At 48.3% G+C, this 25,896-nt stretch overlaps 1 protein-coding gene across 5 annotated transcripts in view; it reads right to left on the bottom strand.

The window, feature by feature from the left end:
- Positions 1-826: 826 nt before the first annotated feature.
- KANK1 (KN motif and ankyrin repeat domains 1) overlaps positions 827-25,896 on the bottom strand; it is a 195,941-nt gene continuing 170,871 nt past the window's right edge. For 4 of the 5 annotated variants that reach the window (XM_032306223.1, XM_032306224.1, XM_032306225.1 and 1 more), the window contains 9 exons: positions 14,554-14,751; positions 13,804-13,912; positions 12,391-12,633; positions 10,907-10,994; positions 7,296-7,515; positions 4,885-5,027; positions 4,130-4,330; positions 2,039-2,137; positions 827-1,449 (listed from right to left, as the gene is read on the bottom strand). In XM_032306223.1, coding sequence (XP_032162114.1) covers positions 1,387-1,449; positions 2,039-2,137; positions 4,130-4,330; positions 4,885-5,027; positions 7,296-7,515; positions 10,907-10,994; positions 12,391-12,633; positions 13,804-13,912; positions 14,554-14,751 — 1,364 coding nt within the window. In that variant the 3' untranslated portion in view covers positions 827-1,386. The remainder of the gene's footprint in view (positions 1,450-2,038; positions 2,138-4,129; positions 4,331-4,884; positions 5,028-7,295; positions 7,516-10,906; positions 10,995-12,390; positions 12,634-13,803; positions 13,913-14,553; positions 14,752-25,896) is intronic. The other variant, XM_032306226.1, reaches the window with a different exon arrangement.

Genomic DNA, 25,896 nt, shown 5'->3' with positions numbered 1-25,896 from the left:
CCAACAGGCTGGGTTAAAATTCACCACCAGTGACTGTGCCCAAACACCTCATTTGCATTTTGGCTGCCATGACTTTTTTTTTTTTTTTAAACAAGACGGACTCAGTTCCTTTACTCTGTAAAAGGAACTGCAAGGCGGGTGCCATCACCCAGCGGCTGCACCCAAAACGAGGGCCAGAGGCCAGTGCTCCGCACCACACCTGAGAATAGGTCACTCGTTGCCTCCGCTTGGAGATTACCTGTCTGATGAGCTGCCTAATGAGGTCTTAAACTTCCGACGCCTGATGGGCAACCTGAGGACCGGGCAGAGCTGCGTGAACCGAGTCGTGCTGTCCTCTCAGGCAAGTGCAAGACCCGCAGGCTGGCGCTGCCCGCCCCCACAGTCCATCAGCCCGGGCTTCCAGGGCCATAAGTCAACAGGGTTGGGCAGACAGCTGTCAGAGACAGGAGCGGGGACACGCAGAAGACCTTAATGAAATTTTATTTGGAAAATATGGCAAGAATCTAAGGCACTTCAAACATTTAAATACATGTAAGACCAAAGTGAATGTGACGTGGCAGAAAGGAGTCCATAAATACGTGGAGAACTACACTAGGCTTCCCTAGGGGCAAACATATCGCCAATTCCTCTAATGAGATCCAACCTCTGCCACAGACGCGGACTTGCGCAATGATTAATAAAAACATGGTAATGTTACATGTAGTTCTGCATGTCTGGATGACTATGGAATATAAAAGTTGAAAATACTGTATCAATTTCATATAGATACCTTTTATATAAAAAGTCATATAATATATCCACCTAAATTAACCCAACTGAAAACACCTCCTTTCATAAATGTTTTACTTTTCAAGAGTTCTGTTTTTGATTTTTAAACAAGAAACCCACCAGACCAGGCCCAAGGTTCTGGTGACGATCAGTCATCTCAACCGCCTCACTTTACAAGAGTAAACACACACACACAAATCAGCACGACCTTTCTGGAATGGAATTTTCAGAGAGCTTTCCCATGGCTCTGCATTAAGTCAATATAAATACTCGTGGAACATTTTAAAAACGCCAAGCTGGTGAGAAGCTGATGCTCCCTGGCAGGGGCAAGGCGGGGAGAGAAGGAACGGACGCTGCCCGCTCAGGTCAGGTTACCATATCGCACGGCTGTACATAACGGAGCAGAGACCCGACAGCAACAGAGCCAGGATAAGCAGCCCGACGCTGCGGGAAGAGGGCCGGAGGGAGACGGCGTGTGCCCAATGGCCAGCTCCTGCTGGCTCAGCTTCCACTGCTGGGGGCTCAGGCACAATGCGCATACATTCAGTAGCTGTCAGCCCAACAGGAACAGGTAGCAGCTCGACGGAGGCATGGAAATGGACGGCTTTTTGCAGAGAATCAGTCAAATGAACTTCGGTGCGTGGGACCAGGAGATGTCTTCCTTCCCAGCCTAGGGGTGCCCTAGAGACCAGGAGAAGAGAAAAAACGGGGGGGGGGGTGGTTAATAAGTGACCTCAGGCAGATACGTCCTCTGTGACAATGAACCCCGTCCAGCACAGTTGACAACCACGTATGCGCCAGGGCATGGGCAGCTGGGTGCGGATCTAGATCCAGCTGGGCTGAGCAGCGCCGTGTCCGGCCACCCCTGGGAGGCCATGTACTCGGAGGGGCAGACTCTTGGACCATGGGTTGCTGCTCACGGTCTGCTTGAGGAAAAATGCCGGGAACACGGGAACGAAACAGTGTGCATTCATGGGCGAACCAGGTGCCATTTGGATAATTCTGCCCAGAGTTAACCCCTTCATGGGAGGGCGTCAGAGCACCTGTCTCCTGAGGACAAGCAGAGGCCTAGCTTCTGCCGAGCTCCCTGGCAGCCTACCTGGCCATCTGGGGGGCAGGGGAGAAATCACAAACCCTTAAGTTCCAGGCTAAAATTCCTAGTTCCAGAATCCTCAGAAAACCTATGTCTCCTGTCAACTCCCTGAAGAAGGGGGCCCACGGGCCTGGTGGACTTGAGCCCACTCACAAACACCAAATGCACAACACTGACCGGAGACTGGGCCTTGGCGAAGTTGACATGGGCGTACAGAAGAACTGCAATGTCCTTGTGTCCGGCCTCCAGGGCTATGGAGAGTGCGGTGCTGCCATCCTAAAGAGAACACGGAAAAAAACAAGCCAGGGTGGGTTTCTCAAACTTCCAGACCACTGAAAGGTAGCAAAACAAAAACTCTCCAAGAACTGTTAAGGTTCCCCAAATCTGTTCAGTCCCGTAGGAGACTCTTCTGGAGCTCTGCACACCAAGCCCAAAGGCTACAATGAAGCACTATGTCCACCAGAGTGGAGTCCCCGTCGGAGGACTGACACCTCATTCCCACTGTGCTTCACGGTGGTCAGACTGGTGGTGTGCGCCCCGTGCACCCACGACAAAGGCGACAAAAGGGACTCACCCAACTACCCTTCCCACCAGCTGGGGGCTGTAGCAGAAGGTGGGGTGGAAACCTAGGTGTCTGTGCTGCTTCTCTTTACAGCGAGCAGGAAACACCACAGTGTGTGTTTAGACACCCTGCTGCTTGCCAAGGATCTTTTAATGCTGCCCTTCGGGAGGGAGCAGATCCTCCGGCCTTAAGTGCCCCCATCGACCGCTGCAGACACCATCCACACACAGTCCCTACGTCCTGCGGCCTTGCAGAAACACATCTTATGAAAATCCGAGGGGAAACACTAAATATGGGGAAGTCAGTTTCCATTACATGTGTGGCTTCCATGAACTTGCCCAGCTTTGGATGCATGTCAAGGAGGGACAAAGCAAAACCCAGAACCCAGCGCCATTTACTGTGTCTGGTCTTGGAGCAAGGATGTGCTTCTGGGCACCAGCAGCAGGAAGCGATGCTTGGTGGCCAGCATCTTAGGGTCCTTCCCTCCACCCGGAATTCTCTAAGCTACTTGCCCTCCCACTTCCCTCCCCACTCCTTCCGGAGGAGACCAGCATTTCTGGAAGCCACTGTGGCTCTGGGACCTCTTATTACTACATGTACAGGCTGTTCTTTGCTAAGAAAAAGCAGAAGTAAAAGCAAACAAACAAAAATCAAGACACATGCAACACACACAGCTCTCGGGGACAGCTAAAGGGGAGCTGTCCCTGTAGCCCCGCACAAATTAAGGGGACGTGGGACAACCGCATCTAAGAGCCATGTGCCACCCGGATGCCATGTGCCACCCGGATGCCCACCGTCAGCCCCCCAGTCCTTGGTACAAGTAAATGCCTGCCCTGGTTAGCTCTGCCTGCTGGCTTTGGCCCACCAGGATCCGACACTTAGTGCAAGAAAGGGTATTTTCCTTTGAACTTTCTAGTGTTTCGAGCTGAAGGAAGCTCTGGGCCAAACCCGTGCACCATGGAGATAAACCTTCCAAAGCAGCACTTGGACCCAGGGCCCCACCCAGATATCAGTGCCTGTGCCTTCACTGATGGGCACTCCTCCCTGTGGCCTGGAGACTGCAGAGGCAGCGGCGCTCCTTGTGATGACTCCCAGGCAAGGCGTGATCTGGAACAGGGACAGCGTGGGAACGGGGAGAGTAGATCGGGATTATGATGACAGAAAAGCCAGAGCAGGAGCGGGAAACGTGCGTGAAGGAGCTGTACGGTCTGGAGGGCCAAGCTGATGAGATGCACAGGGGAGTCCCTCTGAGGGGCCCCAGTGAAGGGCACGCTTGAGTCCGTTCTGGGGGCGGGCAAGTGCTTCACTGTGGTGACAGCTGGCTCTCGTCACCTAGTACCCCAGCCTGGAACAACTAGCCCAGCGCTCTGGGGGGCCGGTCCTCTCCTCTTCACGGACCTGCAAGGCGCCTGCACTCCATCTGCTCTCTGGCCTTTGAGTCTTCCCCTGCCGCGTGCTGGCTCTCGGATGCGCTCCTCACCCTCCTGTCTCGAGTGTGGGCGCTGAGGCCTCACCTTCCTGCCTTCGGCTCTAGTTACTGGGAGTGGGAGTTTGCACACAGGAGATGCCGCGGTGCTGGGCCGGGAAGGGCGGCCAAGCACAAAATCCCCAATGAGCAGCGTGGAGAATGTGCCCTTGCCCCTCTGCCAAGGGGCCCTGCAGACCCCTAGCAGGCAGGCCCGAGAAGGCCGTGTCCCTTCACTTACGTTGTCCTCCAGGTGGCCATTGCAGCCTGGCTGGGCCAGCAGCAGCTTGACGATCTCCACGTGCCCGTGCTCGCTGGCGCACATGAGCGCCGTGGAGCCCTCGTCGTCCTGGATGTTGACGTCAGCCCCGCAGGCCAGCAGGCCCTTCACCATGTCGATCCGCCCGTGGCTGACCGCCAGCATGAGCGCTGTCTGTCCCGCCTGCGGGGCGGAAGGGCAGCGGGGGCATCAGCAGAACAGCGCAGACCCAGTGCGGGGAGGTGGAGGGGCAGCGTGACAGAGGGCACAGAGCAGACGTGGGAGTAATCTGGCGCTGGGTGGCGGCAGGCACAGAGAAACAGTTTCTCGTTCTGAGCACCGAGCTAAGTACAATCACCCAGTAGTGTGTCAGCGCTGCCGTTTCTCCAGGAGGGTCTGTCTGTGTCCCTGCAGCCAGGAGCCGGCAAGTTCAAAGGTGCCGAGAAGTCCAACTATACCAGGGCCACTGTGTGCCCAGCAGGAAGACACTACGGATCAGAGACTGAGCGAACAGTGACCCCAGGTATGGTGGGGACTCCTGGGCCCTGAAGTGGGCTGACCTACACCGTGCACGCACCCTGCTCCAAACAGAGGCAGCATGCACAGCCAAGGAGGGAGATGTGCACCATGTGACAGTGAAGCCACTAGGTCACCAGTGTGTCTGGCCACACGGGGTGGCACGGGCTGGTGTGGGTGGGAGCTGTGTGAGCACGGACCCCGGTGGCAAGGGCGCTCACCTGGCTGGCTTTGGCATTCACATCCCCGCAGCCAAAAAGTTCTTCTACGACACGCATGTCCTTCTCGGCTTCCACGGCGGCCAGGGCTGCCAACATGATGGGCGTGTAGCCCGCCTTGTTCTGGTGATCCACGTTACACACGTCTGCAGAGAAACAAGCCTAGTCACCGAGAAGCCTTCCTACAGCGACCCTTCTCCCCACGGGCCAAAGGAACAGGGCTGGGAAGAGGCCTGTGAAACGGCCTCCAGGGCGCCATGTCCCAGAGTGACTTGGAAGGAACTATGAGAGCATCTTCATACTCAACAGAAAAAAGGTTTTCTTGTGTCATAGGAGTCCAGAAGCAGCAGAAGTGAGAGTAAGCCTTAACGGCACCTCCTGTTTACAACTGGTGCCTGGACTGCAACAGCCCAGAGGGCTGGGGGTTGTCCTAAGTAATGATGGCTTTGAAGAAGCCACATAATGTGGGATGAGGACATTCATCTGTGTTTGGGGGATCGCGGTTGTGGAATGAAGGAGACAGGGAGAGCTACGAATATGAAGGGTTGTGTAGAGAACACTATGGTGTCACCCACTCGGAAATCACGGCTCATTCTGACACCCCGAGTTTGGTCGTCTGACTTGCGTGGGGCGCTTGGAAGCTGAGTTCCAATCGAGTGACTCCTAGCTAGCTGCTCTTGGAACTGTAGTCAGAGGAAATGCAGTAAGAAACTGCCAGGGTCTGAGGCACAACAGACCAGACCTTGCCTGTTCCTGTAATTGTTAAGGAGGCGTTGGGGGCTCAATTATCCTTTTTAAATTCCTTTAGCACTATCTAATAAAATGAAAGGAGTGGCAAGGGCAGGAAAGAAGCTTTCATGTGTGACCAAATACAGTTAAGATGGTCAGGAAGTTTCTATCGTGAGGAGTGAGAAGAAAAGGGACCATGAAAACTTGCCTTATGCTAAAAAATAACTACACGGTAGAGATATGGTGGCATTTAAACACAGGGCGTGTTTTTTAACATAGAAAAGGAGAAAGAAAAAGCTGTGATGGAGAAGCGTGTGAGCTGACGAGCTCTCTGATGCTATCATCTGTGACGTTCAGTTGTTCGCAGAGGTCGTTCCTGACATGCCGTACGGGAGCCCCGGTCTCAGCCTGTGATGGTGAGCAGTAGAGGGTCAAGTATGTCTAGTAGTGTGATTAACCAAAGCCACGCAACCATGGCATTGAAATAATTTAATTTACCAAAATATCTTGTCCACACAAATTTGCAAAGGTAGATTAAATTGTTACTTTCAAAAGTAATCTGAAATCATGTTTTTGACTCTTTTGGATATTATCCACTTCTCTGTTTAAATAACAACGTGGGCTGAGATTATCACCGGCTCTGTTTATACTCTGAAAAGTCAAAAGGGAAAGAGGCTTGGAATTCCTTCCTCTAAGTTGGAAGCCGTTTGAGCCTAACACAGCCCCAAATGCTGAGAATAAGCAGACTCAGAAAAGGGGATAAACCTGCATGGTTACTTCTCTGCATTACTCTAATTCCCCCAAAACAGAATAGAAGAAATTAGAGAGTTGGATCAAAGGCAGTATGGGGAAACTGGACACTTTTATTGCCTATGCTAAATCAAATGTTCACATTGTGTTCTCACTAATTTAAGACCGAGGGTCTATAAATTCTGTATCAGTCACACACTGGAAGTAAAAATATGTAGTTTGAAAATAACTCAGAGTGACTCGGGGACTGTATGTACCGCTGGGCTATTAGCGTTGAACAGAAAGTTGGAAGTTCACCATTTTCCAAGGGCCCTTCTACGCAGCACAGCCTTGCTTCGTGTGTAAGACGGGGGTGGCCACATTCTGGGATGGGCTATTCCAGTCACAAACAAGGAGGTTCACTGTCCTCATTACTAGGGCTCAGATACAAGAACAGCACTTTTTCCCTCGGTAACAGGGTCTGCTTCGGTGGGAAAGGTCCGGATTCCAGTACAACCGGCCACAGTGGCTTTGCGTGGTGCCTGTCTCGGCTAGGGGCACACCTCGGCCCTGCGGCTGGATGGGGTCGGGCCGCAGGGGCAAGAGCAGCAGCAGACAGCCCGGCTGCCGCATCTGGCTCCTGAGAGCACCCGGCCGGCCCGCGTGATTCAGTGATTCCCGGCGGGGCCCTGACTCATGCGCAGCGCCGGGGGACACCTCGCCTGACCGCAGCCCAGCCGCAGCCAGAATGGCCGCAGAACCTCCCTTCCAGACGGACGTGGGGCTGGGGCCACCCGGGTGTGCTTCAAGGCCAAGCCTCCCCCGGTGACCGGAGAAGGACGTCCTCGCCGCACGGCGTGGACCGGCAACGGGAGGGGGACGCGGGGCGGTCCGGGGCGAGGAGGGGTCAGCACCCGCGCAGGCCGACAGGCCGGGGGCCGCGGCGGCGCACGCACCGGCGTCCAGGAGCAGCTTGACGATCTCGAAGTTGGAGTGCGACACGCTGTAGTGCAGCGCCGTGTTGCCGTTGCCGTCCGCCATGTTGATGACGTGGCGCAGCACGTCCGGGGACACGGCCTGGAAGGCCGCGAGGTAGTCGCCCACCATGGCCGGGCTGGCGGACTTCTGACTGGACACGCGGAACCACTCGTGCTGCAGGGTGTTCAGACAGAACCGCTGCCAAAAACACGCGAGCGGCCGTTAGCTCTTCTATTTCTGGCCCTTCCCGACACGCCGCTGAAAGCCCGAGAAACGCGGCCTTTTACGGCCGGAGAGACGCAGCCGGAGCTGCCGTCCGAGAACCAGCCAGAGCCCGAAGACGAGCCTCGACGACCAGGCCGGAGCGTCCCTCCCGGGCCTCTCCCGGCTACAGAAGAGGCCACGCAGCCCTGCTCAGGGGCTCCGCCTGGAAGGGGCCAATTCTGGCTCTGCTACCTCTGAGTCCTACTCCCCTGCGGACGGGAACTCCCCGTGCCTCAGTTCACTCATCTGCAAAATGGGGGCAAGAAAAACCCCTCTTCCCCACCAGGCTTGTGATGGGGACAAGCGAGGCACTACGCGTGACACCACGCAGGCCTGGCGCCATCGATTCTCGAACGGTTAGGATCATGTCCTTTCGCTGGCCCTGCACGTGATTTTCGGAGGGTCAGGGCAGGAGACATGATCACCCCCACTGACCGCTGGGGCTTTCCTCCCAGTCAGACCGCCCTAACTCCCTCAACACGCCCACGGCCCTGCGCGGACAGGACCTCGAGGGCGGGCCAACCCAACTCCCACGCCAGGCCCCAAGACAAACGCATTCAACCACGGAAAGGGATTAAAACGCGGGTTCAAAACAAGTTACATCTCCCATTTAGAAGCGTCTGCATCCCGCCGTGACCCCACGCAGGCCTTCCCTCCGGCTGTGGCCGCATAAAGGCAGGGCTTCCTTCACGAGCAATCGTCAATCCCGGACCCATGAAGTTCGCATGCGCACTGCTGGGATGGAGTCCCGGGCCCGTGAAGTTCGCATGCGCACTGCTGGGATGGAATCCCGGACCCATGAAGTTCGCATGCGCACTGTTGGGGAATGGGATTCCCGGACCCGTGAAGTTCACCTGCGCACTGCTGGGATGGGATCCCGGACCCATGAAGTTCGCATGCGCACTGTTGGGGATGGGATCCCGGACCCATGAAGTTCGCATGCGCACTGCTGGGATGGAATCCCGGACCCATGAAGTTCGCATGCGCACTGTTGGGGATGGGATCCCGGACCCATGAAGTTCGCATGCGCAGTGCTGGGATGGAATCCCGGACCCGTGAAGTTCGCATGGGCACTGCTGTGGATGGGAATCCCGGACCCGTGAAGTTCGCATGCGCATTGCTGGGGTGGAATCCCGGACCTGTGAAGTTCGCATGCGCACTGCTGAGGATGGAATCCCGGACCCATGAAGTTCGCATGCGCACTGTTGGGGATGGAATCCCGGACCCGTGAAGTTCGCATGCGCAGTGCTGGGGATGGCAGAGCTAGACCGTGTCTTCGGGAGCCCTTCCTACACGCGGTCACCGTTCACCTGTGCTTTGCTTACTCTTTCAAGGGTTAGAAATACACTAAAGAAAAAATGGAAAGCCTACGTCAACAGCACCAGATGATTCGGTTTCAGCCCATTCTATCATATTTTGTGGCACTTGATGAAAAGGGTCCTGGGTGGGGAAAAAAAATTCATCTACTCTTTTGTTTTCTTCTGCTCACTCTTCTGCATATTCGGATTTTCGTTTCTCCAGAGTCCGTCCTCGTGTGCAAAGAGGGAGCTTGTGTCATCTGGGGGCTGAGTTCTGTTACTGCGTGTTGGTGGTGTCCTGTTCCGGTTCTGGGCCCTGGCACTGTGACTGTTCATGTCTCTACCAGTTTTCAGGGCACAATCCCTTACAGACGATGTTACCAAATGAGTTCCATTTAACCAAAAAGGAACTGACCACGGAGTGTGTCCGTGACAATACGCTTGGTACTCTGGCGCCAGAGAAATGGACGTTCTCCCGGAAAACCACAGGACCCGGCATTTTGAGCGGGGTCAAAGAAAAAGTACATTATAGCTATGGAATCTAGGGCCCAGAAGCACCAGTTTTAAGTTCAGGTTCAGCCTCACGGGAAATACAAACACCGCAGTGACATTTCATGGCTTTGCTCTCTGTGACTGAAGCTTAGACACACGTTTAGTTTATACTGATGGAGTTCTGTCTGCCCCCGCCCAGGGATTTTATTTAGTATTTTCTTCTGTAAACATCACCCCGTGTGCCTTTCTCAGCACACTCATTCAATGTCAAGACACAGCTGGCTCTGAGAAATTCAGTTTCCATAGCAATAAAAACAAATCTGAGATGCAACCAGAACCGTAAAAAAAAAAAAAAGTGTCGTACAATCAGGTGACGGGATTCAGAGAGGATAAATAAAACTGGGACCAGTATTAAAGAGGTATCATCTGGCCCCAGTACTAACTAGAAGCTAGTTAACTGACTCTGGACAAGACACCTAATCGTTAGGGCCTCAGTTAAAACAGAGTAGATGAGGACAGAGTGGCCTCACAGGCACGCATGCCCGTGACAGCTGTCCTAGTCCTTCCTCAGACTCTGCGTGTTGTTCACGAGGAAAACAGTGGCTTTCTGGCATGAGATTCCCTGAAGTCCCTTCTAGTTCTAACATTTTGGTTTCATCACTCTGTAATCCTGTGAGACTTTCAAATCAACTTTCTCACTCACTGCTGACTTCAGTTGTGCAGCCAAAAAACTTCACGCTGACGAGATGCCAAGATTCAAATGCCAATTCTGTCTAGCGTAATGGGAGAGCCTCCATTTTCTCAACAGGCTGAAGAGAACTGTCAACCACAGGGTGGGTGTGACCTAGGAGCGAAGCTGCACCTCAAAACTTCAGCGACCCCGGAGGGAGAGCGACATACTTCGCCATGGTGTCAGATTCACCATTGCCCCAGAAGTGCTCCTCTGTCCTGGGCTGTGTCCTTCCTGCTCCCAAGGCAGCCACCAGCTTCTCGGCTGTGTGCTTCCAAGTCTCTCAAAGTGGGCAGAGATAACAAGTGCAGTGACTCCGGAATTTAAAAATAGTGACTGCCCGCATTCCACACGAGAACATAATATGCACTTCCATAACTGAAAGGAATGCTGACCTCAGCCCGGTCAGGTTGCTTTTTAAAAAACCATAGGCCAATTAAAAATAAAAAAAAAATTCTGGTAACTCTTCTCCCTGGATCACAAGGTTCTGTGAGCGGAAGCAGAATGTGTCGAAACCTGACGACCAGCTGCCGCTAGCCCTCCCTCCGGTGTGCAAGTGTATGCCTCATGGAGCCTGTGTCGCCGAGAAAAGTACAGGGTGGGGCTGTCTGCTGCAGGGCCTGAGGGAAACGTTCAGTATGAGCAGGGTGGCACGGTGCTCACTTTGCTTACACGAGATAGAAATAGTTCATGGGCAAAGCATGTGGGTAGCAACAGCTCAGGGGCAGGCTAGAGACACCTTGACTTTGGTGTCCACTTGAGCACTTTGTATGGACTAGGGACAACATCTGGAGGGCAGACTCACCATATCCTTGCTGGTCAAAGCTTTGGGGTCATTTATATTATTTTTCAGCAAGTTGCAGGCAGACAACATCTTTTCGCTTAATTCATACCTAGGACAAGATAAAAAGAAAGAGAGCTCACAATTGGCAACCCCAGGAAAGGCATTTTTATTGCAGACTTTATACCCCCTTTAAAAGACAAGAGGCCTTGAGCGGACCTCCACAAGTTCATGGTAGTACAAGGTGCCTGCCTGGAGGTCGAGCAGGCCTCCCTAGGTGTCTGAGGACATACAGAGCCACTGTCTCTGGCCAGAGCTCAGGCCTTTCCATATGGTGACTTTCAGGCCTACCTGTTCTGCTTTTGACATTCTGGAATAACACCCGGAACTTTTTTAGTCCTTTTATTCTAAGTTCTTAAAAATATTTCTACTCTTAAAAAAAAAATGTTTCCACTCTTAAGGGGTTGAAGAGGTCAGAATTACCACATATCCATTATGCAGACTAGTAAACCACATGTCTGAACTCAGGAAGTGTTTAGCCCCCATGAAAATCTACATTGAAAAATCAGATGGCATAGGTAAATAAATGATAGCTCAACAAAACTGTTAAAAAACAAAACACACAGATGACAAGATCTCAGCCATGTGAAAATACTTGGAAATATAAACTAGAAACACTTACCTTATGTTAATGCAGTTAAACTCTGATTTGCAAAATTAAATAGAAGTTTTTTGAGATGTTCTGTTTATATTCCAGAGTGAAAAACCGTCTTGATTTTTTCATATGTCCTATTCTCTGTTTTATAAGCACTGATTCCACATTTGCTAGCCATCTTTAAAAATGTTCTACACCGTTATGTACGTGTTTCAGCCAACGAGAATGTTTACTAGGTACTTCAGCTGTTGCTAAGGAGACTCCAAACCCATTCTTGTGGGGTTCCCTATCACTCAATGAGCAACAGAACACAGATGTGGGACTGATTACATCATCTTTGCAGTGAATGAGAGCTTTGGCCGGGGTTAAAGAGCTGCTCCTTTCGCACACGGCAATCCCTTAACAGTACTGACCTGTATCAAGATAAATGGCTAATGATAAAATCGGAAATCTTAAAAGACATGTGCTGGCCACACTAAATCCTAATGTGCCTTCAACTATAAGGTGGGTTATGTGAACACTGGACGCCTTGGGGGCGTGGAATATTCTGTGGCTGGTGGGTCCACAGAGAAAACTAGCTAGCAAATCATTTAAAGGAAACACAGGTGGCAGCCTGATGAGGCCCATCTTTTTGCTCCTCTGAGAGATCTAGGAGCTATCTCCCTCCCCACCTGTACTGATTAGCATCAGGACAGGGCGGTTGTACCCCTGACGACAAAGTTCAGCTATCCTTTGAGGATGGGCAAGACCCAACCAATAGCGACAATGGCGAAATCTCCTCATCAGCCAGTTCTCTTGCCAAAGGCACATTAAACGTGGGAAGGGTTAGGGAGGGGAGGGGAGTGTACCACACCTCTCTCTGATTTCCACCTTCTCAGGTTCACATTCTGGAACCTGCATCTCATCTTCCACCCTGGCGGACTTGAAACCTTCAACATTAACGGCATGGTGCCCTTCCGCCATTCCCCGAGTGTCTTCATCCTCCTCTTCCTCCTCCTCGTCTTCAGGAGGGTACTCACTGACATCACACTCGTCATCTGACTCGGAGGAAGAGCTTTCATCCGAGCTGGAATCATCACTTGAAGTTGTTTCATACCTAGGTGGCAATTGGGAGTTCAGGAGAGGCAAGGCGTACCCCGAAAGACCCCGTGACAGAAACTCTCAGGCAGGGAAAGCAGCTGACTCCAGACATCTGACCCGTGGTTTTAGACTCTGCATTTAGAAGTTCAAAGGAAGGTCTTTTTAAAAATCTGGTGGTTTTGAATGGGTTCTGACTGAAAAGGGGTAACTTGAGTTGCCAGTTGGTATCATTCTACCACTTGGAGGAAAAAAATATGTCTACGTTGCACCTCTGGCCTAGGATACACCAACGGAAACTCACTCATGAAGCCAGGTGTGCAGTGGTTCATTTTTTCTGCCCCCCCTTTTTTTCCCCCTTTTCCCTAATGTTCTTCCTATTTTGATTCATCAACTGTCTCTGTGTCATGGTGAACGGATTAGGTAAGTAATCGATCGTTCCTCTGGAATAAGCCCTCCAGAACCTCCTGGGCCACACTACCCAACTAGACTTCAAAGACTCAGAAACTAGGCCCTATTCAGTTAAATCTTGTCATAAATATTAACTCAACTAACCACATTATTGCTTTCTTGTTGTGGCTGAGGCCACATGCAGATGAACAGATTAGCTGCTCTGTACCAACTGCAGGATGACTAACAGGCTTCACTATTTATCTGGCCCCAGTAAGAAGGAATAAACAGCTAACAGACATTCTGTTTAGAAAGTAAAGAACTGAAGGCACAGCTGGACTACGGGTCTACAGGAAGGCCCTACAGTTCCGTATGTAAGCATGGGAAGATAAGCAAAACAAGTCGTTCTGAAGGAGTAGATGACCATCACTGGTCCGTGGAGTGATGCTCTCGCCTTTCTGTTTGTTCCTGAGTCTGATACAGGCAAGAACAAGCTGTCCAACACCGCGGGACCCCTGCCGCCTGCTGCTTTTGTTGAAGACTATTGTTTTCAGATCAGAGGTGGCAAGACGTGAATCGCTCAGTGTCATCAGGTGTCTTTTCAAGAGCGACACATCCTTAAAGATAGCGAGAAGAGGAGAGGAGAGAAGCCCAGATGCACCTTTCTGAGGGGATCTTCCGTCACCAGTATGTGGCTGCAGCCCAGACCGGGCACCTTTAAATGGGACTTGAGGAGACAGGAGGCAAAGGAGACAGACAGACCACGTACAGACTGGCTGCTGTCACCATCTTCCCTTACCCTCCGTTAATGCCAACAAACTGAAGATTCTTCTTGGCTCCATTGGAATCTTTGTTGCTGTCCTTCTTCTTCATGATAGACTTCAGTGTGCTTTCACTGTTTGTACACACTGTGAAAAGGGAATCAGGGCGAACAAAATTAACCCAACTCACACCCATACAAGTTAAAGGACCAAGAAATCTTTCTTCATGTTCATTTTTTTTTTTTTTCCTCATTCATGTCAGTTTAGATCTTGGCCCGGCACAGGACAAGCTTGCATAAAATCCATTGGAAAGATGTATGCATGGAAGGGAATAATATGAAGTTCTTTAAATGGGGATTAAAAAAAACCCCATTAGTACTACCAGACATAACGGAAGGACTGACAGCTAGCATCTGTATCGGGCTTCACTGTTTATAAAGTGATCTCCCATCTTATTTGGGCCTCAAAAACCACTTAGGCACTAAAATGGGGATTATTATTGTTGTTTTCCCTCAGCTGGGAAAAAGGTCCACCTATCAGACTGCAAAGGAGTAAAATGCTATTTAAAGTATTTCATAATTCACAAAATCAGATGAGTTTTCTTCGGGGGATGGCACACTCCTTTATGTTGAAATCTTTTAAAGGTGTTCTAGGCCTACCTTCCTACCATTTCTTAGGTCAATGGTGTTTCCAGGTCAGCCTATGAGGCACCGTGACATTAGACTGCAGCGCGAGCAGCGCTGGTCCTAGAATCCTGAGGCCAAGGAGGGTTGAGTGAGGAAGGTTACCATAGAGACCGGCGGCTATCTGGTCGTCCGTCAGGTTCACCGGGCACAGCGTGCTTTCCTGAGGGGGGAAGGCGTCCTGGCCGCCGAGGGGTCTCCCTTCCATGGTGCCCACTGCTTGCTCGTGCTGGGAGGTCTGGGTGTGGAACGGAGCTCCTGCCTGAAGGCCCCCGCACTTACAGGTGTACTCCAGACTACTGCCTGTCAGGAAGGAGACAGGTGTAGAACGTGTGATGTTAAGACCAAATGAAATGAGCTAAACTTCTTTTTGTTTTAATTTTTGCAACTCTTCATTTTCTTAACTGCTTTTCTCCCTGTGTTTTTTTTGCATACGTGGTGGTATTATGGAAGCCACCCAAACTCAAATCCCAAGCCACCCAAACTCAAACCGTCTTCTTCTTTTCTTTTTTTAATAAAAGGTTTTATTTATTTCTTTGACAGACAGAGATCACAAGCAGGCAGAGGGCAGGCAGAGAGAGAGAGGAGGAAGCAGGCTCCCTGCCGAGCAGAGAGCCCGATGTGGGGCTCAATCCCAGGACCTGGGATCATGACCCAAACTGAAGGCAAAGGCTTTAACCCACTGACCCACCCAGGAGCCCCTAACCTTCTTGACCATTAACTTTCCTTTTATCCCCGCATCCGGGTCCGCCCACGCCTGTCCTTCTACCTCCGTCTCTTCCCTCTGGCACAGCTGTTACTGCCCCGGTTGGGCGGGCATCCTGACCGTGCTCTTCCTTTATGATGGCCCATCCCACACACGGCTGATGAGCAAAACTCCAGCCCCTCAACCCCCATCGGCACTCTGGCTAAAACAAATCTGAGCAAAGCTATAAAACTCTCCCCTCTGCTCAGGAAATGCAGCCCACGACGCTTAGCCGCGTACTCTCTAGACCGCCCACACCGGACCCATCTCCTTCCCTCTCCACCTGGATTTCCCGCCATGCCTGGGGCTCCGTTTGCGGGGAGGACTGCCTCCCAGTCACTGGGATGCTGCGAGTGGGTGTCTCGCATCTTCCAGGCAACACATCGTGGCAAACGCTCCTCTACGTGGCTCTCTCCTTCCTCCCCACCTTCACAGGGTCAAGCCCTCCGTCACCATCTCTTCTGAGCCTTCCCTGACCTAACTAAACATGACTTTCCTTTCTCCGACTTTCATAGTCCAGCTCTCAGACCCTCTTACAGGATCTGTAAGACCAAGGAACTGGGAGCGCCCAAGACTCTCTTCTCGTCTGTAAAAATTTTGAAGGCATCAAACCATTCAAATCAACTTTCTTTCCTCACATCTACTAGATTGCTTTTGTGTACTTCAGGTACTTAATAACGGTATGTATCAGGTACTGGCTAAAGCAGAAGAATCAGATCAATTCATTGCACATAATTACTGTATCTATGTATATCACAGTATCTTTAATGTGGCTGGCATGGGAAGATGTTTACAATGTACGGTTAAACGAGAAAAGCAATAATAAGATTCTATGTATGTGATCTTATTAAAAATATATATGAAAGTTATCAGGAAGCTATGGAGATTTTAACTTTTCTCTGTATTTGCTGTTTTTTAGAGTGAATATTAACTGTGTTTCAAAATCACTTTAAAAAAAATAAGGAAATTCATTAACTAGCAATTTGTTCCTAGGAATTTTAACCTAAGGATGTACAAAAAGATACAGAAGGATGTTCATTGTTTCCATGTGTAAAATAGCGGAAAGAGGCAGATATCACAGAACGCCAGTAAGAAACCAGTGAAATTAGGTCTGGTACGTTTATACAAAGGAATTCTATGTAGCCATTAAAAATGTTGATGTAGGTAGACATTTTTGGCAAAGAAAGATACGCATAATGTATTACTGGGTTTTAAAAATAGATTACTGAATCATTTGGGGAAAATAAACCTATTTTGGCAAAAATATTTATATGTATACATATTAGAAAAAGTCTGGAAGGATACACAACAAACCTATTTAACACTGCTTTTCTAAGGCTAAGGATGTTGACTTCCTAAATTATGTATTATAAACAGGAGTTACTAATTCAAATAAATTTCAATCTAACCACAGTAATGTCATATGGGAAGGATTTGATCACAACTTCCTCTTTTCTAAACCTCTGAAATCGCTTACATCCCCAGAAGAAAAGAAATTTAAATACTGATTGTATTTTGAGGCAATTAGGGAAAAAAAACCCAACCATGATAAATTCTGTAACTGTTCTCTTCAGACTCTACTGTTTATATGCACCGTCTGGGGTGCATTTGCTAAAATGCAGTTTCCCAAGCACCTGCCGCCATAAAATCATTCTGTAGCTCTGTGATGGGGGCCCAGTGGTAGGCATCTCGGACATCCTCACTGACCTGGGGTCCACAAGACACTCTGATGCACGGTGCCCACTTTAGAAAGTACTGGTTTAAAACAATGAACCTCTAATTACCAAAAAAAAAAAAAAAAAAAAAAAAAAGTGGACGGAGGCAAAATGTTCATAGTGAGGCATTAGGGATCACCTAAATTTTAATTCTCATATATGCAACTTAAGAAGTCTGAATGCCAGGGAGGCTCGGTGATTTCATAGGTGGCCCAGAACCCACATTTCCTAACTGTGTGAGCAGTATTTTGTCCATGAAAACAGTAGCACGAGTGCTCTCCTCTAGCTCTGCAGGCAAGGGGGCTCCCAGGTGACTCTAAGGGTCCCCCTCCCTCCTTCAGCACACACACGCAACACTGTACGCAGGCTTCCTGATAGTATTCAGAGTCCTTGTGACCTGATGTGCTCCCCCAAAAACAAGGCCTCTGAGAGTCCCTCTGACTTATCGTTGGCAAAGTGAACAAACCAGGGCACTGGCCTCCGTCCCAACTCATCAGTACAGCCGAGGTAGCGGGGTGACCTCCCCAACGTCTCAGCAGCTGTGAGTCCCAATGCCAGCATGCACTTCCTGGAGAAACACTCTCACTGGGCATGTTCCTATTTAAGAACCAGCGGGGACTTAAAACCATTTTTTATTATTTTTGAAACCAGAGACTTATACAAAAGCAGACACCATGTACTGAATCCCTGCATGCCTGTCATGGGCTTCAAGAGCCATCAGAGCTCCCTGGCCCCAGATAGACGCGTCCACCCACTCACCGAGGAGTTCTGGGAAGCAAGAACTAGACGGTCTAGCACTTTCGTCCGTAACGATTTTAGCATATATTCCTCAAAGAGCTCTTAAAAAATAATTAAAGCGCTAAAAAAAAAAAAAAGAACTAAAAAAAATTTTTTTAATGATTATTGCATATTTGGTCAGTAGTGACATTTCTCTGATGATCTCAGAAAAACGTTCGTAAGATATCTGAAAGGGAATCCTTGCACAGATTTCCATGGGTTGCTCAGGGTTTTAAATTTTGGGATCCATAATTTTTTTTTTCTTTTTTACTTTTAAAAAAAGACTTTATTTATCGGGGCACCTGGGTGGCTCAGTGGGTTGGGCCTCTGCCTTCGGCTCAGGTCATGATCTCAAGGTCCTGGGATCGAGCCCCACTTCGGGCTCTCTGCTCAGCGGGGAGCCTGCTTCCTCCTCTCTCTCTGCCTGTCTCTCTGCCTACTTGTGATCTCTCTCTCTCTGTCAAATAAACAAATAAAATCTTAAAAAAGAAAAAAAAGTAAAAGATTTTATTTGTTTATTTGAGAGACAGCAATCAAGCTTGAGAGAGCACAAGCAGGGGGAGGGGCAGGCAGAGGGAGAAGCAGACTCCCCGCTGAGTAGGCAGCCCCATGTGAGACTCCATCCCAGGACTCTGGGATCATGACCTGAGCCAAAGGCAGACAGTTAAGCAACTGAGCCACCCAGGTGCCCCTCTTTTTCTTTTTGAACACAGGTTTCAAAAGACATTTATAAGTTGAGGTATAATTTATATATAAGAAAATGCACAATTGTGGAGTTCAGTGACTTTTGGTAAATGCATACATGCCTGTGTGATACAGAACATTTCTAACAACTCAGTCAGTGCACATTGCCCCTGCCCGCCTTTGCAGACAACCTGACCCTCACCCCCACCCCAGGCCACGGCTGCTCCTCACCAGAGCTCCACTGTGTCAACTAGGGCTTCCTAGAACTTCTCCCAGGCAGAGCCAGCCCCTCTGGCAGGCACGTGAGGGTTCTTCACAATGAACGGGCAGCTTCCTGTCGCCTGTGGGAGTTCCACTGCTCAACCCTTCCCACCCTCTCCGTGTTCACAGGGCTCACGTGACATCATCACTTCCACCTGTGTCCTTATTTCAGCAAACTTCACCACGTGCACTTGAACCAGACTCTTCAAGGCTGCTGGCTATGGTTGTACTTCCTCCATAGTCTTTCTCCTACGGTACGGTGCTGTCCACACAGGTCTCTTTCCTCCCTCCATGTCCTGCAGCACTTGTGTCCAGACCAAAGGATGCCCGCCCTCTGTTTTCTTGGCTTCACGGGCGACTCCTCCATAAGAATGTGAGCACCCAGAGTCCCTCCATGCTCTGTTCTTGTTGGGTCCTCTACAGTGCCCACAGCAGTGCTGGGGAACAGTCAGCCCTCCCCAAGTGCCTACGTGATTCGACGGAAAGAGTGCCGTTGCGACTGACTGGCAAGGCACAGAACAACATTAAATGTTAAACTGGTCCTCATTCGCTGGGACCAGAGGGAATGTGTCCCCTCTATTGCCAGAAAATGTTTTTCGGATGGTGCGGAAACTCTGGCTGCTCTGGAATGGCCCATAAACAATGGTCTGCACTCGATCACAGCCCGTGGTCGTTAGAGAGCATGCGCAGAATGAGACGTGCACCAGCCCAGGGCCGCTGTGTTCAAGTCAAACACAGGAAAGGTGCAGCGGAGAAAACCAAAATAAAGAGGACAACCAGATCCAAAGGTCTTGACCTTGGTTGCACTCTAGAACCAACAAACCCGGGGGTGGGGCTTTTAAAAATACAGATACAATGAACTCTCCGTAGGGGGGCCCAAGTGTTAGTACTTTTTAAAAAAAGCTCTTGAAGGTTTTCTAATGTGCAGCCAGGATTGAGAACCACTGAATTATTTCACAGATACAAAACATGACAGCTGAGGGGCGCCTGGCCCGCTCAGTGGTAGAGCATGTAACCTTTATCTCAGGGTGGTGAGTTCGAGCCCCATGTTGGGCCTAAAGCTTCCTTAATAGAAACCTGACTGTTGAAAACAGGAGTTCAGGGCGCCTGGATGGCTCAGCTGGTTAAGCGACTGCCTTCGGCTCAGGTCATGATCCTGGAGTCCCAGGATCGAGTCCCGCATCAGGCTCCCTGCTCAGCAGGGGAGTCTGCTTCTCCCTCTGACCTTCTCTCCTCTCATGCTCTCTCTCACTGTCTCTCAAATAAATAAATAAAATCTTAAAGAAAAGAAAACAGAGGAGTTTAGACATCCCTCTGGTTTCAATCCATCAACTTGGACCATGTGAATTTTTAGGAATTACTGGAATTTAGTTAATAGGCCTGGACCGTTAAGGGTAGAAGTCCATGACTACCACCAGTAAATGCTACCCCAACGACGTGCGTAAAGCTACAGGTGTGACCACAAAACACCTGCAGAATTCCAGCACTCTGGCCTAGCAGCTCAAAGCTCCCTCCAGGTGGCCGTGGTTCCCACAGGCACTGCTGGCGAGCTCAAGAGCAGGGGACAGGGCAGCTGCCCTTCATGGTCTTTACTTACAATGACCTCATTTCACAAGTTAACCAGATCAGTGATAACTGAAAGACAATGAGTCACAGAAATCTCAGGGCCTGGAAGATAAGAGCACCTCGAAGCATTAATTCCAAAGTACATGTAGCATTTAATATACGGGTAATTATGCTACCCAAGGCAAACTATACCAAAAAATACATCAGTTTGTTAAAGTGAAAACTCTGTGTATGTTCCTGACTTTAAAATATTTAGAATGTAACATTTAGAAATGTTAAAAGCAAACTATTTTATAAGAAAAAGCCTTCAATGAAAAACAGAGCTGGAGGAGCTTGGTTTTTTTGTTTGTTTGTTTAAACAAGATTATCCTCTTCAATTTCCTCTGACATTTCTCCACCTAGAGTTTGTATTAGTTCTTGGTATATTGCACTGTGTGTCTCTATTTATTAGAAGATTGATTTTAAAAAGTAAAACAGGTTTTAGAACTGGCTCTGTTCACAAATCCCAGCTCTTCTGCCCTGCCAACCCATGCTTTTATTTATAATGTCAAGTGCTTTCTGAAAACACACCCATGAACACTGTGGCCAGCTCTTAAACACGTATCTTGTCAAAATTTCAGCTGAACATTCTGATTTTTAAAGAACATGTAGCTTGCTTGTCAGGAAGCAGGCCTGAAATTTCTGAGTCATTATGGAGGCCATGAAGTCATTTAGGTATTTTCCCCCAAGTAATACTACAAATTCAAAGGGATCTGAATACATGCAGTTCTTCCATAAAGAAAAGGGCTTGGGCACAAATTCATCCTTTTCAGCGTACATATTGGTTTAGGGAACAGACATTAGAGATTATTCCTGAAGGATCACCTGCTTTTTTGGTACGCATTACTTCTATGAGAAGGTGTGCATCTTTGATGGAGGAGAAAGTGCAATCCCATTCTGGTTCAAGGTTCAACATTCAGAACTCTGCCTCAAGGCCAATGCAGGTGGCCACCAGGACAGTCAAACTGATCCGGAGAGCTTCAAGGGTCAGGGTTGCAGTTTAATAATTTCTAGGGCCATTTTAATATTTTCCCAGGAACATTCCAGATAGCTGTCATGGGTGTATCTAAAAGGGGGTACTTAGAAATTAAAAGGCTAGAGTGGATGAAGAATCAGCTTCTCCTTCGCTACAACCCCACCCATGCTTAATTACAAACCATCCCAGGGCCTGACCCAGAAAAGCCACATTGACAGGCTGCATTAACTAAAGTTAGGTTAAGCATGGGTGTGCTTCCAGAGACAGCTAAAGACCTCATCTCTTCCCCCGATCTCAGGGGACCTGACTGCAGCTGAACTCTGGGAACACGTTCTCTTTGCACACTATCTGGTGGCTCGCACACACTGCCATAGGCGATCACTCCTATTGTTGGTATATAGGTCTTGGATTGGTCCAAGTGGATTGCAAGTTCTTCAAGGCACAGACCCCCTTACCTATCTGATGCAGTACCATACTTTGCAGAGTTCACGGTCAATGCATAGCTGTCAACTGACCTGAACAGAGAAGGGGACAGAGCAGACTAAATATCTTTACTGAGGGGTGCCTGGGTGGCTTAACAGATTAAATGTCTGACTCTTGGTTTCAGCTCAGGTCATGATCTCAGGGTCCCGAGACAGAGCCCCGTATCGGGCTTGGTGCTTAGCGCAGAGTCTGCTCGCCTCTCTCTCTCTGCTCCTCCCCTCGCTCCTGCTCTCTCACTCTCTCCATAAACAAATCTTTAAGAAAAATATCTTTACTAAGATATAAACGACTAGCTGCTTGGAGGAAGAATAAACAGCTTTGGTCACTGCCCAATATCAACAAATTCACTTCGTCCTTAATGATCAAACATGCAAGAACTCACTTCAGTTCTCAAAAACTACCAATCTGTATGCTTTAGCTGGAAATGAACCGCACAGTTTAGGATTCAGAATATATGTCGAAGTAAACGCGCGTCTTTTTCCGGAGCTGCACGGCCATGTCACCAACACCCACTAAAAACAATAAAGCATCAGTTTAAAAGAGAAGATTTTCACGCATGTGTCCGTGGACGGGTTCATGAAGGTGGTGGACAGATTTCAAGCCCTTGTAAAAGATTTTCCTTTGGGTGGGGGTACTCTTCCCCAAGGTTTGTAACGGATGCCCCCGATCTGCAATTTCAATTTTTCTGAGTGTCAGCTATCTCTTTGGAGAATCTGATGAAAAGTGTTCAATTTCTTTAAAAACTGTTCACAAAGCAATGGTTCCCAGATCAAGAGGCCTTGCTCTAAGGTAGTTTACTGCGATAATACTTCTGTGAAACAGGGCCTGCGTGTGACTACTGGGTGGCAGTGGTGATGGTGGGTGGCAGCAGAAAACCCATGAATTTGAGAAAAACACGCTCTCAGCTAAATCTTGGAAGAGAGCTACTTTTAGAGAATAATTCTGCTTTAAGGGTTCCAAGCAAGAAATAGGGAATCCAACCTTCTCATGACACAACAGGACATGGCAGCCCTGCCATTTCCTCTCTCAACCGATGCTGCAAGTTCCTGAACCACTTCCGGGTCAGCTCTTCTGACTTCCGGGTCAGCAGGTCCTCCTCTCCATCAGCCCATTATATACTGCTGGGTTTCAGAAGCATTTTGTCCAGATTATAAGATGCTCTTATAGTATTTAAGAAATTGTGATTAAAAAAACCTCCAAGTCCTTGGGCAAGTAGATGGTATATTATTTGAGCTAAGAGAAAACTCACTAGGAATGGTATTTCTGTAATGACTTCATTTCCCTGCTTGTGCTTTGGCTCAGATCTCTGTCGACAAAATTGCTTTCACAGTTATGGGAATGACTTCAAGTTCATATATATATATATTTTTTTTAAATAAACCCAAGATAATCAAGAGTACAAATATGGAAGCTGATTTAAAAAGCAGTTCTTCTGAGTATAAGAGATTAGTTTTCTACAAACTGGCAGACAGTGAAATTACACTGTTACAGATAGTTTTGTTTGTGCTTGCTCAAAGACAGTTAAAGAGTTTGGGAGTATTTGTAAGTGCAAGTCATTCATTTATGACTTTCTCTCTCCTGAGGGAAAAAGGAAAAAAAAAAAAGAAATAAATATTAACTTACTCCTCAAGCCAAAACAATCCGATGGATTTACAGGAAGAATAAACATTTTTTTCCTAAGGTTTGTGTGAGAACAGAAACTTATTTCCTCTTAATTTTGTAATTCCATAGAAGAAAATATTAAGTACAGGAAACTTATCACCACAAGGAATCAAAAAGTGCTTTATGGATATCTGCACCCTGATGTTTGTTGCAGCATTATCAACGAAAGCCGAATTACGGAAGCAGCCCAAGTGTCCCTTGACCAATGAATGAGTAAAGACGGACGTGGTACGTATATCCTCTGGGATATTACTCAGCCACAAAAAGAATGAAATCTTGCCATTTGTAACAACATGGCTGGAGCTAGAGTGTATCATGCTAAGTGAAATAAGTCAGTCACAGAAACACAAATACTGTATGACCTTACTCACATGTGGAGATTTAAGAAACAAAACAAATGAACAAAGAAAACAAGAGACAGACAAAAACCAGACTCTTAAATATAGAAAACCAATGGTTACCAGAGAGGAGGTGGGGGGGGGGGGGTGTGTGGGTGAAATATGTGACGGAAACTAAAAATACACTGAGCCTGAGTAATGTACAGAACCTAAAACTAATATAACAGTTGTATGTTAATCATACTGGAATTAAAATTTTAAAAAAGGAACACTGAGGGAAAAAAAGTACAGACTATCTTTGGTCATCAACAAATTCAGCTGTAGCAAAATGATGACTAGGTCTCTTGAATCCTAGAACAATGTCTTGTGATCTTTTATGTGAAAAATACATAGATAGAACATGCAAGATTCAACTTTTGTTAAAAAAAAATTACATCTCTAAAATATAGAGACACACACACACTTGTACCCACCAAACACACAAGGGGTTGTCCCAAGAGAGCACGAGGGACTCTTTGACTCTTTAAAAGCTCTCAGAACCATTAATTCGTTATAAGCACATATCCCAGTTATTATTTTAAGAAATTGAAGGAGGGGTGTTAGGCATTATGGTGTTACAAAAGAGAATGCTCTTTTGCCCATGAAAAAGGGACATTTTGGGGAGCCCAGGGGCTCAGTCAGTTAAGCTTCTGATTTTTTTTTAAAGTACAGTTCACACCTAGCGTGGGCCCCGGCGTGTACAGAGCCTGAGCTCACGACCCTGAGGTCAAGACCTGAGCTGAGATCAAGAGTCAGATACTTAACTGACAGAGCCACCCAGGCATCCCAAGTGTGGAGCCCATTTGAAAAAAAAAAAAAAAAAAAATTTAAAAAGGGATGCCCTAGGGGCACCTGGGTGGCTCAGTGGGTTAAATAAAGCCTCTGCCTTCAGCTCGGGTTATGATCCCAGTCTGGGATCAAGCCCCGCATTGGGCTCTCTGCTCAGCGGGGAGCCTGCTTCCTCTTCTCTCTCTCTCTGCCTGCTTATCTGCCTACTTGTGATCTCTGTCTGTCAAATAAATAAATAAAATTAAAAAAAAAAAAAAAAGGATGCCCTTAAACATCCAATCTAGAAAAACCGAGAAGTCTCTGGATTGGGCACAAATGCATAATTCAATTTAGGCTTTGTTTTTAGCTTTTATACAGACTCTGGATGACTCAGAATTGAAAATTTATTCTACTTCTTTTGTGTTTTCCCATTTGTACTGATATCTTTCTTTATCTTGATAAAAGTCTTAGTTGGGGAGGCATAATAAATGAAGGGAAAAGGGGTCAGCCAGAACAATGAAGATAAAACATGTGGATGAAAAACAAGAGACCATTTGCGCAATTTTGCTTGGCAATTTGTTCTGTACCTACATTTCCATTTCTGGAAGTAGTAAAATCAGTGACAGCAATGACAGCCAGCATTTACTGAGCATCTACGCTCAGGGGCTGCAGACTACTACAAATGCTTTACTCACAGCGACCCACTAAATGTTCACTTCGACCCCGGGAAGGAAACAAAGACATCTTGTCCTAGGGGCACAGAAAGAACCTGAACCCAAACCTAGCTTTTTAAAAAAAAAAAAAAATCAGTACCAGATCCCTGTTAAGTGATCACTTATATGCTCTTTTGGTGATGTCAAACTCCAATTCCACATCATTTCATTTGGGGGAGAAAATGTCTACACTGTACATGCCTTTTGGTACAGAAACGTATTCTAGACTGGGTGTGAACAATATCCCACATCGTTTGGACCCCACAGTAAGCCCCAGGGCAACCTGACACACTTTCCCACACTTCCAACATTTTCCCAGTGTTGAAAATCTGCACCATATCAAGCTACTTCAGTTTTCGGTCCATAGAGCAAACACTAACGAAAGCAAACACTAAGTAACGAAAGTTTAATGCTTTGCCCTCATCTAACTCCTTCTGCGTTAGGACATTAGAATATAAATGTGATGTGATGACAGAAAAACTTTAAAATTGTGCTCTGAGAGGGAGCGGCCGCCGTGACCACAGAAGTGCTATTAAAAACATTTATACTTTGGGGGTGTCTGGCTGGTTCGGTCAATTAAGCGTCCGCCTTCTCAGGTCATGGTCTCAGAGTCCCGGGACTGAGCCCCGCACTGGGCTCCCTGCTCAGCGGGAAGCCTGCTTTTCCCTCTGCCCCTCACCCT

Source organism: Mustela erminea, chromosome 12, assembly GCF_009829155.1.
Source record: "Mustela erminea isolate mMusErm1 chromosome 12, mMusErm1.Pri, whole genome shotgun sequence".
Lineage (NCBI taxonomy): Eukaryota > Metazoa > Chordata > Mammalia > Carnivora > Mustelidae > Mustela > Mustela erminea.
The sequence above is the reverse complement of the archived record's forward strand: the minus strand, read 5'-3'. Positions and strand labels throughout refer to the sequence as shown.